Consider the following 14,691-nt stretch of genomic DNA (forward strand, 5'->3'; position numbering starts at 1 on the left):
TTCTTGTAGTTAATCAAATTGGCTCACATGTAAGAAGCTGACAAAGGAACGTGTTGGTTAGCAAGACTGGAAACTGTTCTTCCTAGATCTACTACAAACAGTATCATTGATAAAAGGATCCCTTCTCTAACGTGTGCACTTTGCTAAGTGGTGAAAGTGTCAGCAGACAATGGACTTTCTGTTGCCTTATTACTTCAAGTTATAGACCAGCCTGTCTCAATTATCACCCAGGAGGTGGTGCAGGGCCTCTGCTAACTGGACCTGGGGAGGGGCAGGTATAATGAAGGAGACAAATGTGTTTAGTGTCTCTCATTCTCTGAAAAGCTTTCCAGAACTCAGGAACCCAGGAATCCATATTCTCATAGAAGTGGTTCTAATTTGACCCCCCTTGCTGGGTGGTCAGATAATTAAAGGGGAGGCCGTCACCCACAGGCCCCGGCCGAGCCATTCCTGAACATTAGTTGCTGCCTCACAAACGGGGAAGGTCTTTTTCAACTCACTTTCTTTTTCAATTTTCAGGAATTGAGCTAAAGCCAGCTGTTCTAAGGTAAGCACGTTTAGTATGGGACTAAGCATAAAACAGGAACACAAAGTGTAAAGACAAAAGCATCCTCACAGAGTATCAGCTAGCAAAGTGGCCTTCAGGTGACAGCAGCCTCCCGAGTCTCCTCCGTCTGCTCTGAAACTCCTCCCTCCTTTCCGCTCTTTTCAGGGCTGACTGCCCCTCCAGCTTCCACTGCTAGACAGACTTCCTCAAATGCAGATGAGCTTGTCCGCACGGAAATCCTCCAGTGACTCCTGTTTTTAAGACAAAGTCCCAACTCCCCAGCCCGGCACTCAAGATCTGGCCCTGTGCGCTCTACTCCTCACCATTCCTCTGCCCTCAAATGGTCTCTGCCCCTCCTTTGCCTAAAGAATTCTTCATGTCAAATGTCATCTCTCAGAAATCTCCCTGCTCCCACCCCAGCACCCTGGCCAAGCTGCCTCCTCTGGCTCCACCGAATCTTGGGCAAACGGAGGTGCTGTGCGGGGGCCACGTGAGGGCTCGGCGGGGACTGCTCACGGTGCCTCACTAGTCACTCTTCTTCCTCCTCAGTACATGACAGCGTAGGCTTCATTCCTCAGCCTCCCGTTCAGCTAGAAGTGGCCATATAACTTCACACTGGCCAGAAGAATGTAAGCCAAGGTGCTGCGTGAAACTTCTCTGAAATGTCCCCCAAAGAGGGGGGCTGGCCCTTCTCTTCTGGCTGGAACTAGGAGGGCATGGCGGGGCCTCTGGCTGCCATCTGGGCCCATGTGACGACTTTGGCAATGGAAACCACACCAGGCAGAACTACAAGGCAGGAGCTGTGGTCTCTGACATTGCCAAGGGCTGGTCCTGCCTCAGCCAGACCACCTCCAACTCTGAACACGGGAGAGAAAATAAACTTGCTTGTTTAAACCACTGTTATTTTGAGAATTGTTCTGATAACTGGGCCTATTCAGACCAGCGCCCTCCCTGTCACTGCCTCGTGCCTCTCACGTGAACGTAGGCACACTGAGTGACCCAGGGGTTCGAAGCTAATTCTGACTGCCATCCTCACTGCGGGGCACATCTCCATGGTTAGAGCGCTATCCTCGAGTGCCCTGAGCACTGACCACCCGAGCTGTCCCCTCTACAAGGCCACAGTGAGTGGTCCACTGGTAGGGACACTATCTTCTACATCCGTGTTTCTGGCCACTGGTAAAGGATATGCTACTGTCTATAAACACCGAAACTGGTTTTTCTGAAGGAAGCAGAGAATATCTAAAGTGTTTTCCACCTCAGCAAGATCCAATGAGCCAATCTAGGCCAAGTGTGTGCCCATCTTCCAAGTGAGTACTAAGAATCCCTCTCTCTCCCCAGAGCTTAGTATTTTTTATATGCTTATAGACATTTTACTGGGAAGATATCAGGGCTGCTGTCATCCTCAGATGCGAACTGTGACCTCACAAGAGTTAAGAATCACTGCACTGGAAAAACTACTGTTAAAGAAACTGTCTTTAAAGCTTAAAAATTACTTACTTGCTTTCCATGAAGTATCTCCTTAACATTTTTAAAAAATATGAACATCTTTTAGAAAGTAATAACAACTTGCTCAACTTTTCCTATCCTGGAAAGTAAAAAGTTGTAACATTTAAGTATGCTTGTGAATATTTTCCTTACCTGTTATAAGCGCCATTTCAAAAAACAGGATTGTTAACTGCGAGAAATATTCTAGAAATATTTATAACGCAAACAGAAGGAGCTATGATTAGAGGTGGAGCCTTCTTTTATCATTTAGCTTTAAGTATGAACCTGGCTCCAGAAATGGACCTATCCTAAAAACTGGCTGGCACTGGGTGGGCGCTGATAACTGTAGTTCCCAGCTAGTGATCACAGACCAGTTCCACGCGCTGCTCCCCTGGCAACGTTCATGCTAGTGCCAAGTCAATAACCGATCAATCTTTCATCTTATTTAAAAAAGAGATATAATATGCATTTAATTTCATTCAATAAATCAATTCCACATAACTTACCATCTCTTAGAAAATTCAGGAGACAGCAAACATCAGACATGAAAAATTACATGAACGCAGTGTGATGCACTGGAGAGGAACGAATGCACCATGGCAATCAGGAGTTGTAATTTAAATGTACCACAAGAAGAAAAGCAAAACTACTGTAATTTATTGCTGTATCTATGCTTCCCAGTATAGCTATAATATTATAAGTAGCTACAAAGTGCCACCTTCTGGTTTAAAACTGTGGAACATCATCTTTATTTCTTTTTAAATGCCATTTTTTGGTGGACGTATAACAACGGCAGCAGTTACAAAATGTTGTCTGAGTACTTTTGAGAGCTCAAAACAAAGACCTGTGTATAGGCTGAATAAAAAGATGTTCAATTAATAGTGCACATAGTGTAACTTTAACAACATCTTTCATTGGAATTTTCGTGTAAACCTTAATAGAGATGTGACTCACAGAGACCAAAAAGTAAAGTATCTTTTCCTTTCACGGTTTACTGAGGTGGTCTGCATTCTCGCAAATGATTTACAAAATACAAGAAATGCCGCATGTGGGTATTAGGCGTGAAGTATTTCATTTTCTTACAGAAGGGGCAGCAGGAGGACAGGGAGCCTAGTGGACACCCTGTCGCCACCTTTCCCAAGGACGCACGCCCTCAAGAATGGCAGTGGAAACCTGGCAGCAAGCCACCCTTACAATTCTTTTTGGTTGTTTTAAAATACAAGCACTTCCTGACATTTCCCTCCCCGGCCCATGAGCCCCACCCCCACTTGGCAGGATACAAACCCACGTCCTCTTGCTTAGTTTTCCCCTCAGAATTATTTACAAGATGCTTACAGATACGGTACAAACTAGTATGAAATTAACGGTAGTTTGCGTTTCCAGACACACTCCTGTGGTGAAATAAGCGCACCACGCCAATTCCGAAGGCCGGTCCAAAGCTAAGGTGACTCAGAGGCATCTGCATCCGTAACCGCAGAGACAGGCTTCTTGCTGGCTGGGATGGATTCGCCGACTCTGTCCTCAACAGCGGCCGGGGCCTTGGGAGTGGGGGGCGTCACACCCACGGTGAGCGTGGACGCAGCATCTGCCCTTGCAGTGGTCGGGACAGGGTCGGAGGGTGGGCTGCCGGTGGGTGGGAGAGAGGACAGCAGCTCTGTGGAGGCTGCCGTGGAAGAGACCTCTGGAACCAAAGGAAATGACGGGAGGAACTCGGATGGCATGGGGAGAGGTGCAATGCCAGGTAAGTTTTGGGGAGGCAGGGAAGGAAGAGGTGGCAAACCTAGGACAAAAACGGCATAGATCACACATCCTCCCAGCACTAGAAGAGCAGCAGTCAGCATCACACGACTATTAATTTGCATTTCGTTAAGGAAACAGAAGCTGAGGAGAGACAATACAAATCACAACTTCTGATTATCCTCAGTTGGAGGCCAGGACAGAGTTAAATATTCACTGCAGGACCAGCTGGCCAGGAGGAAAGGTTCCCTCATGTGACTCAGCCCAGAGCTCAGGGAGGAAATGATTCTCCCAGCCAGGATGGACAGGAGCCCACCCAGCCTGCGATGCAGCTACACCGAGTCCCCAGCAGGAGGACTCCACTCTCGGGGGCAAGCTGCAGGTGGATTTAAGCTGCCCTCTGGACAGACAAGAGGAAGAGGAGACACAGGGGCCAGGCCTCCTGTGAAGGTTTCGCAAGGGAAGGGCCTGCTGTGTAGCCCCTGGCATTAGCCTCACCAGAAGTACTCAGCCTTTATAACTATATTTATAGTATAACTATTTATAGTACACTTGGCGGGTTTACTGTAATGATTTTAAAATGCAGATGAAGGGAAAGGGTATTACTTCTTTAAGAAACAAAGGAAAAGCAGGCTGTAAAACAGGTTTGGGGCAACCTGGGGACTGGTGAAACCCTTAATACTCTTAGAGTCTGTCAATCTGGGGAAAGGGCAGAGCCAGAAGCCAAGAATACAGGGCACAAAAGAAAAGACAAAGGGAGCACTGAGACAGTAAACATTAGTTTGAACTTATTGACTTCATTTGTTTTTTAACCCATTGCACTGAAAAGCAAATGGGTTAATGAGGATGGGTAACGAATACATGTAGATGATGAGTGTTACAACAGGGGCCGTTAGAAATGTGACAATGCCACTGTATAATAAGATCACTCGTTGACATCACTGATGGGCCAAATTCCTGAGATTAGCAATTAAAAGTCAGACCTGACTTGTGGCCATCTCAAAGCTAAAGATAATCTGGGCAATCATTAACCAGAAGAGCAGACTTGTGGGGACATTCTGCTGCTTCACTTTCATCAGTGCACAGAATACGAGTGTAAACACTCTGAATATCTGTGAACTTAACTATTTGTAGCTAAAATCTCTCACAGTTTTTGTTATAAAAAATTTGTTAATAACGAAGAATATTTATCAAGTAGCAAGCCCAGCTAGCCTCAGCCACACAAAACAGGTGTCACTACTCCGCGGGTGGCAGCTGCCCAAAACATGAGGAGAATCACAGGGAGTTCATCTGCCCCCACTGAGTGAACTGCGCACACCTCCCATCCAACTCAGCCCAGCAAGGCCACGCCACTGCTCTTTATTTCTACAGCTGGCCTTTGTGGTGCTTGAGCTGTCAGGTGCAGGAGAGGAGAAAGGGGGAGGAGAGGCAGCCAGGCAGGGGAGCAGCACAAAGACATTCCTCCTCCTCTTCTTTTTCAAGCTTTTTAAATAAAAAAGATTGATTTTTATTTGAAGCAGCTGAAATTTGTTAAACTGATCTGCCCTTGCCAGGAAAAGACTGAAATAGAGGACTGCCTTTCCTGGATAAAGCTTTTTATTAGACAGAGTCCTAGGAAGGCAAGATGGGCAACATACCCGGGTTCATGAGTTCCGGTAAGCTGACACCTGGCACGACGTGCGGGGCAGGGAGGTTGAGATTGGGGAGGGCAGGGAGGTTTGGTAGTCCTGCTGGTAAAGGCATCAGACCTGAAAAGAAGGCAGAGAACAAAAGATAAACCATCCAATCCTTGCATATTGAAAAAAATACTACCCACTTCAAAGTGAGAATACCAGAAGTCCACTTACCGCGGGGCAGTTTTATATCATAACAACAGTAACAATAACAAAATCTCTCCCAAGTGAAGCATCCTTCTATACCTAAGTGATTAGAAGGCTAAGTGGGTAAGGGTTAAAACAAACACACACTTCTGAACCCAAAAGCAAGAATGATGCTGGCCTATGTCTTGGAGAAGGGGCTGATTTATCTCAGCAAACATGGAACTGATTTTCTTTGATGGTTGAGGTTTACAGTCTCTCAGGCTTTTTTTTTTCTTTTTCCTTTTTAATTTCAGACTTACAGTTGCTAATTTATATGAAGAATCCCCATGTATATCTTTCACTCTAACTTCTCAAATGTTAACATTTTACCACACTTGCTGTGTGCACACATTTGGTTAATGGCTTAATATGTCTGTGTAATGACATCTTTAGCCATACAATTAAAGGCTCTCACAATGCAAGTATATATTTGATCACTGAAATAATATCTGATCGTTATCTGCTGGATAAAGGGACTTGGTCTTCACTGGGAACAGTAAGTGAAATAAACAAAAATCTAACCTAACATTAGAGCTACTGAAGACTCAAGTAAGGAGTGCTCTCCTCCAGGACACAATGTCTTATTCACTAAACAACAACCAGAAAGCCCTGTGCTGAAGGACGGACAGTCTATATACTCCTTATTCCTGCCTCAGGCTGCACTGGGGGCAGGGGGGATGGTTGGCTGGGGTTAAGGAGCCCAAGGCTCAGCAGCTGACTAGCTGGTGACAGCAGTTCATTGCCACTTGGTCTCACTTAACACAAAGTTACAGCAGAGACAGAATGAGAGTAAAAGACATAAATAGTCACCGCATAGGTAGAAATTTTTTTCATTGTTTTCTAAGATGCAAAATATCAGTAAAGCTATTGTTATTACATATATGTCTCCTGCTACTTACCTGGTAATGTAGTAGCTGGGTTCATTGGCGGCACAGAAGTGAGGGACTGGTTTACTTGTGGTGGCAATAATGGTACTGTTGGTACACCTAAAATAAATGCACAACCTTTTAAAAATTTCAGTTGATAAGGAGTGAGCAGACTATCTCGGACAGTCTTCCGTCCCTTCCCTCCTGCCATGGTCAGGTCTTCACTCAGTGTGACTTTAGTCAGTTGGTCTCTAGCTGCATCACTGCCACAGCTCATCCACCTGCTCTGCCCTTGGCCCTTTGCAATGGCTGTTAGCAGACCGTGAGCCAAGAGGGCGGGGGGCTCTGCAAGCCCTCCGCAGCTAAGTAAAACCGGGTAAGAGTTTTACTCCTGACCTAAGCGGGGCTGGATTAGAAAACTGTTTTGGAAATGGGATACAAGGATCCTAATCAGTTTCTATTGGGCTCCTGACCTCAAAGGCCACGTACACCTGGGGCTGCTGGGGGGCTATATGCCCCATGAAACAGTGAATTCTGGTCTGTGAAAGAGAATGATGTAGATGGCCTGAAAGAGACAGAAGAGCATGTGGACCTCCAGAGATGGGGAGAATGACCTGGTTTCCTGAATCTTCATTTCCTTTTGACCTTAGGTTCTGTGACACTCCTCTGAAGTCTAGTACATTCCCACTTTTACTGCTGTTAGCTTGAAGTGGTCATGTTCTTTACATTCAAGTAACTCTTACGATACCACCTAATGAAGATTACCTATTAATGTTTACCACCTACTCATGTGGGAGGTTTCGCTGATGTCCAAACAATAGTAATACTGCACATGGATTCTAGATTTTGTCTTACAGAGATCTGCTTAAATATGGTAACAAGAATGAATTGTGCCTGAAAGGATGAAGCAACCATTTTCAGACAGCTTTTAAAATTTAGTTAGTCATGTGTTTACTTTTTTGCAGAAATTGGAGCCATGAAAAAATAGGAGAGGGTTCTTTGTTTTATCAGATTCTCAAAAGGGCTGGACGGTTGGTTGGTGTGTTCAGTCTTTAAAGTTTGGGTGGGGGGGCACCTACTATATGTCAGACATTGTTCTAGGCACTGAGGAACTTTACAGCATAAAGAAAATAGAAATCACTACCTTCTGGAAATTTACATTCTGATAAGGGGCAGAAAAAGAAAGGGAGACAGGAAGTGTGAGAGGATCACATCGATTAATGTCATTTCAAAATGATATATTCATTTTCTGAAAATTTCTTAATCCAAAATTTTCAAATCCACAGAGGTGTTTTTTTAAAGCACATACTTTAATGTTTCTACAGTTACTGTTTGGGCTACTTTGCAGCAATATAATTAAAGCAAAGACAGAAAAATAAATGCCTAACAAAAAGTGGGTTCTCACATGTTATAATGCTAGAACATCTGAGTGTTTTTAAATTTATTTACTCAAAGTGAAAATGCTGATTTCTTTCCGTCTCCTTTGAGCAATTTCTGCTTTATTTATGTCTCTGTCTTTTAATACTCAAGAAACCATTTCTCTACAGTGTAATAAGACCAGGGATCTCAGTGCATGTGCATATATGACAATATAAGTATAACTGTAATGTAATTAGGGAAGATTTAAAATGCCTCTCAAAAGAAACTGGAACTTGAAGAGAGATGTCAGCTATCTCCTAAAGCCAGAACACTTTGCACTGGAACACTCACTGTAAAGCCAGGTGAGAGTTATCAGACACAGATTGGATTGCTGTCTTGGGAAGTCTATCCAGGAATAAACTAAAAAACCATTTCTTACATCTGATGGGATATAAGAAAAAAATCTTAATATCATAAAAAGAACTCAAACACTGCTTGAATGAAATAAACTTTAGAATCTCTTCCAAATGTATCCATGACTTGATACTGATGACATTAATATTTAATGTCATCCAAGAAATACTCTAAAACTGGACTGTGGTGATGATTGCACAACTCCATAAATTTACTAAAAATCATGAATTCTATACTTGCAGTGAGTTAATTTTATGGTATGCAAATTATACCTCAATAAAGCTGGGAAAAAAACCCAGCAAAGAGCAGGGGGTAGGGAGGTACGTTATCATACTGATAACTGGCGACGCTGGGCGGTGGGGGCTGGTTGTTCTACTTGTTACGCAAATGAATCTTTATTAATAGTCATCTAATTTTGAATATGTTTCAAGTTTTTAATTGTAAAAAATAAAAAATTTAAATTTCATACGTATCTTTGGGAAATAAAACAAAGACTCTGAAAAGATCTGAGATTTGAACCTAGGGGACAAGCTCCAGGGATCATACTGTTGACTGCATCTTGATGGGCTGTTTTAAATCCATTCGAGAACAAAGTAGAATATGATCAAATTTGGGATATAAATATTAAAAAAAGAGCTCAAGAATAAAAGGCTATTAATGAAATAAAACTAAACCATGTCACAGTATTTCATCCACTTACTCAATATTAGTTGAGTATATAATATACTCTTGGTATAAAGAAAGAAAACCAGGAAACAGGAGATTTAAAAAAAGGAAAGGATAATTCAGAAAGAGTCATGTACCACAATGTGCATTGCAGCACTATTTACAATAGCCAGGACATGGAAGCAACCTAAGTGTCCACTGACAGATGAATGGATAAAGAAGATGTGGCACGTATATACAATGGAATATTACTCAGCCATAAAAAGAAATGAAATTGAGTTATTTGTAGTGAGGTGGATGGACTTAGAATCTGTCATACAGAGTGAAATAAGTCAGAAAGAGAAAAACAAATACTGTATGCTAACACATATAGACGGAATAAAAAAAACGGTTCTGAAGAATCTGGGGGCAGGACAGGAATAAAGATGCAGATGTAGAGAATGGACTTGAGGACACGGGGCAAAGTGAGAGAGTGGCATGGACATATATACACTACCAAATGTAAAACAGATAGCTAGTGGGAAGCAGCCGCATAGCACAGGGAGATCAGCTCGGTGCTTTGTGACCACCTAGAGGAGTGGGATAGGGAGGGTGGGAGGGAGACGCAAGACGGGGGAGATACGGGGATGTATGTATATGTATAGCTGATTCACTTTGTTATAAAACAGAAACTAACACACCACTTGTAAAGCAATTATACTCCAATAAAGATGTTAAAAATAAACAAATAAATAAATAAAGGAAAGGGAAAAATAAACTCTATCAACATACCAAGTTAAGAACTGTATCATGTGACCAAGCAATTCTAATTTCTGGGTATATAACCAAGAAAAATGAAAACATATGTCCATGCAAAAACTTGTACACAAATGTTCATAGCAGCATTATTCATAATAGCCAAAAAGTAGAAACAATCCAAATGTCCCTCAACCAATGAATGGATAAACAAAATGTGGCATATCCATGCAATGGAACATTATTTAGCCATAAAAAAGATGAAATATTAATATATGCTATGACATGAATGAACCTGGATAACACTATTCTAAGGGAAAGAAGCCAGAGAGGAAGGTCACAGAAGACCACACATATTATATGAAATGTCTAGATTAGAAAGAGAAAGTAGATTAGTAATTGCCTAGGCCTGTGGGATTGGGGGAAAACAGGGAGTGACGGGGTACAAGGTGTTTTTGGCGGGTAATGAAATGTTCTAAATTGATTGAGGTGATGGTTGCAAAACCCACTAAATTGTATATTTTAAATGGGTAAATTCAATGCTATGTGAATCACATCTCCAGAAAGCTGTTGAAAAAAACCAAAACAAACAAAAAAGGAGTATATTAGGTAGAACAAGGAGTACAGAAAAAGAGAAGATAGGCGTATGTCCCCTGAGCAAGACTGAGTCCCTAGGAAAGGAATGGTAAACTGCTCACTTTTGTATCCCCAGTGTCTACTACTTAGGGGATATGCAAACATTTGTTGAGTAAATAGGGCTATTAAATAGAAATTAAAGGTAGAATCCTGACTCTACAACAAGATAAGCCCAAGATCTAAAATTGTCTGAAAAGAGGTTCAAATGCCTGTGATGATTCAGTACCAGCTTTCAGACAGGGCCTGTCAATGCAGAGCACGTTTACAGTTTTCAAAGTACACTGGCATCAACTTTTAAAATTCTACAGCTTGGGACAGAAAACAGTATCCTGTAAAACAAAGTAGACTGCAAACAGAATCTATTTTTCTGCACACCTGTACTGAGAACATTACTGACAGCTGGTGGAGTTGAGCTAATAGAAAGTCCAGACAGACTCTGTTCAATTTCTGTAGTTCCTGGTGATGACAAAGACGGGGGATTAACTGAGGACAGCTGGACCTTCCAAAAAAAAGAAAGAAAAAAGGAAAATTACTCAAATTTACTTAAAAGAAAATATAAATATTGGCTCTCACCGGTCCTACAGATACCTTTTTCGATCATGTATTAACTGTCAAAAGTTTTCACCTGGCACTTTGGCTTTCAGACACTCCTTCCTAATTTTCATACGTGCCAAGGACCACGCACTGTAAACATCTCCCCCTCCTGTCACTTCCAGTCTTTTAACACATGGCATCTAGCCCATCATACACACTGTTATAGCCACTTCGACACCAGGAGGAGATTCTCTCTCCTCCTTCCTAGCCAGCCAAAAAAGATTATACTCAACCCTTAAAGCACCACTGCTTTCTTCTTCTTTGAATTCTCAGCCAGTTTTGTGTTTTTAATTTTCACTGCTCATGGGAGAAGTCAGCTGAAGTCTTAATACCATGATAGATTCCTTAAAAATTTCTTAAGATGTCTAACCTCATGAGTCCTCATCAATGAATGAATGTGGCAGCCAGATCTCTACCTTCTGGGAGCATGGGGTGGGGGTGGGAATGAATCTATATGGACTTTACAGATGGGTGGATGGGTGATTTCACCTCTGAATCCTCCAACTTATGCCAGCTCCAGTGCCCTCTGGCACATTCCAACATAACTTGTATTCTGGCCCTTCTCCCTAGCTGCCATTTCACCCTCTGGTCTTCTCAGACTGCCCATAGCGCCTCATCTGGGGCAGAGAGCACTGATTGGGACAGCAGATATGATAGCAGGAGTCTGAACATACAACAACACTGGTTCTAGTTATGAGCCAATGGTGGATGGGGGTGAGGAGAGGTTACACTTCCCCATAGCTCCCCTTCACTTCCTCTAGAACTGGGGATGGCCCAACCATGCACCATAAAATGACTGTGGCAGCAGCCCTTTCTTTACAACTGTAGCATTTCCTTTTTGAATGTTTGGTTTTTATTTAGTCATGCATAAGAGTTAACTGTCCTGTAAGGCCTGCACAGGAAACATTTTAAAAGCCTATAAGCCTGCAGAAATACCTCTTATTCCTTAAAAAGCCTCACTTTGATCCTGTAATACTTCCCACACCCCTAGTTCTCTTTGCTTTCCCAGTCAAGTTTCTTGAAATAGGAAGCAGCAGTTATCATCACCTTATCACTCACCACTCACCCTCTATCTCCTGTAAGTTGGTATCTGCATCCCATCAAGCCTTAAGTTGCTCTAGCCCAGGACATGTTTTTTCACTCCTTCTCTCACCTGACTTCTCTGCAGTACCTCACATAGTTGCCTATGCCCCCTTTCCTGAAGCTCTGTTCTCTCCCTTTGGCCTTCTCCTGAGCTTCCTTTGCTGAATGCCCTTTCTCTGCCCATCCATTTAAACACTAGGGATGTTCAAGATTCTGGCCTCGGTCCTCTGACCCACCCAGGCCCAGTCCCTTGATGATTTTTATTCATTTTGATCATTGGATTAAATTACCCTCTCTCTGCTGATTCCCAAATCTGTATCTCTAGCCTCGCCCTCTTTCCTGAAATCTAGAACCAGAAAATATTCATTTGGATATCCTACAGGAACTTCAAATCCAACATGTCAATATTTAACTCATCATCTGCCCAGTCTCAAATAAGTGCTACCACCCCACACATCTATTCATCTGGGTGGAAAGTTATGGTATAATCAGGCAGTAAAGTTATCTTACCTCCATAAATCCATCTTTAAGAGGAGTAATAGGTGTACCAGTCATCTGTCCTGGAAGAGAAATTTTCTTTCCTTCTTCAAATGGGCGTGTAGGTATTCGATGCAAATAACCATATCCAATGCCACATCCTAGGCTATGAAGATATTTTTTTCTTAAAGTTATCATCACAGCTTGCATTTTTGAGGTTTTGAAACAGAAAAACAAATCTCCATTCTTTTAAATACTGTCATCTTATCAGAAGTCTCTTCTGACAACCCTTTATTAAACAGCACCCTTCTTCCCACCACAGACACTAACCGTACTCTCCTTTATTTTTCTTCAAGTATTTATCACCATCCAACACATTGCCTATTTATTTGTTTATTTTGTCTCCCCCAATAAAATGGTAAGGTCCTTGAAGGCAGAGACCTTGTTATGTTTACTGCCTTAACAGTTCCTGGCACATGGCAGACACTAAATAATTATTTGCTCAATGAATGACATATAGCCTTTCCACTGAAGAGCTCCAAGCACTTTTGCATGTTGATGTCATTTACACAACCTATAGGTCTATTTCAGAACCTGACACGTATCAATCCAAATTAATCCAGATTCCTTCTAATTCATCCTCCCAATGACACCAGAGGTATTTTTTTAATAAGATACAATCACTTTCTAGAGTGATCTTCCCGTAGTCTGTTGTCTTCTTTCCAGAGTCTGTTGTCTTCCCAACATTCCCTTTTCCTTCTTCCCTTTGGAGAACTACTCCTCTGCCGTTCTGTGCAGCACGGGTGGGACTGTCAATCAGGGGGCCTGTCCTGCCCAAAACAAGGAGTGGCTCATGACCAGAGCCAGGCCAATTTACCTCTCTTGCCCAGGGCTGCAAATCTTGGAAGCGACAGAAAAAACCAAAATGGCTTTATCCCTTCAGTAGAAAGTGATGAAATTGCCAATTAGTTCTTCCTTTCTAAATCCCTAAGGGTGTCTGAGTCCTGTCCTTTCCCATTGTGAGTCTTTGATTATATGAGTGACTCCGTAGCTATAAATTCATGTCTGCTGCAGCTGGTTTCTACTACTTGGAACCAAAGAACCCTCACTGTTACAATATTATAGAACTAACACTGCCCGAAGTATATCCAAATTCCTGACCACGGTATTTAAGGCTTTTCACAATCAGGTTCCAACTTATGTTTCCATCACAATTGCCTTTATTTTCCAAACTACTTGCACTTTCTGAGTAGGACGTGCACAGGTATCACTGTGACTCTCTCCTGCCAGGGCATCTGTTATTTCCATGGGTACTACTACCACCAAAAGCGGGGAGAGCAGGCAGTGGCCAACTTCGGCTCTTCCTTATCCAAATGTGATTTCATAACAATGCTTCATATTAAAAAATTACTTGTTCCCTCTTCTCTCACTTTTCCTCCCTATACCATCAAGCTGCAAATTTTACTGAACTGGATCTCAGATAGATTTAGAGGAAGAAAGAAAGATTAAATAATTTATACTGATCAAATACAAGCCTTTCAGAGGTAGCTACATTTAAAAACAAGGTGCTTATTAATCAAAAGAACTAAGTGGTGGTAGAGGAGGCACTTGAGGCAAGAGGGAGATCTCCATAAATTTAAAGACAGCCCAAGAATGAAGCTAAGAAAAATGTGCTGTAATGAAAGTAATGTGGTCAGCCTCTGAGGAAGGAATGAAAACCAGAGGCACACATATGCCAAATGGGGGCGGACTCAGGAAAGTGGTCTGTATGGGCCTGACTAAAGCAACGGCTGATCAGTGGTACTAAACCACGTCAATAGGAAAAATGTCTTCCATAGAAAAGGAATAACTGCTAACGTCTAGAGAAGAAGGGCTCCAAGAACAAGAATGTAGCAGTATTTAGTCAGCGTAATTAAAAATTAATGAACTAGTAATGTTCTTTGCTGCTGAACTTCACCATCTAGAATCTCTTCCTTAAGACTTTGATTTCATGCTCACCAAGCAATCTTGTGGTAGTAATAGGATCTAAGTATTATTCTAACTGGAGAGGGGGTATTTTTCTATTGTAAACTGAAAATTTGCCTCTCTAATGATGACAGAAGCTTCTTTGCAAATTTAGTTTATATGAGTCAGTCCCTCTGAAATGAAATCAACTTTGAATACCTTAAGAAGATCATCTTTCTGTGTGTTTACAAACCTGGACAAAGGACAACGATAACTTGGTCAAGTATGG

At 42.2% G+C, this 14,691-nt stretch overlaps 1 protein-coding gene across 2 annotated transcripts in view; it reads right to left on the minus strand.

Moving 5' to 3' along the window:
• Positions 1 to 2,466: 2,466 nt before the first annotated feature.
• Positions 2,467 to 14,691, minus strand: part of GORASP2 (golgi reassembly stacking protein 2) — a 29,853-nt gene continuing 17,628 nt past the window's right edge. For both annotated transcript variants that reach the window (XM_004326540.4, XM_019922951.3), the window contains exons 6-10: positions 12,492 to 12,624; positions 10,680 to 10,803; positions 6,528 to 6,614; positions 5,407 to 5,517; positions 2,467 to 3,812 (exon numbers count right to left, since the gene is read on the minus strand). In XM_004326540.4, the coding sequence (XP_004326588.1) occupies positions 3,472 to 3,812; positions 5,407 to 5,517; positions 6,528 to 6,614; positions 10,680 to 10,803; positions 12,492 to 12,624 (796 nt within the window). In that variant the 3' untranslated portion in view covers positions 2,467 to 3,471. The remainder of the gene's footprint in view (positions 3,813 to 5,406; positions 5,518 to 6,527; positions 6,615 to 10,679; positions 10,804 to 12,491; positions 12,625 to 14,691) is intronic.

This window comes from Tursiops truncatus, chromosome 7 (assembly GCF_011762595.2).
Source record: "Tursiops truncatus isolate mTurTru1 chromosome 7, mTurTru1.mat.Y, whole genome shotgun sequence".
NCBI classification, from domain to species: Eukaryota; Metazoa; Chordata; class Mammalia; order Artiodactyla; family Delphinidae; genus Tursiops; species Tursiops truncatus.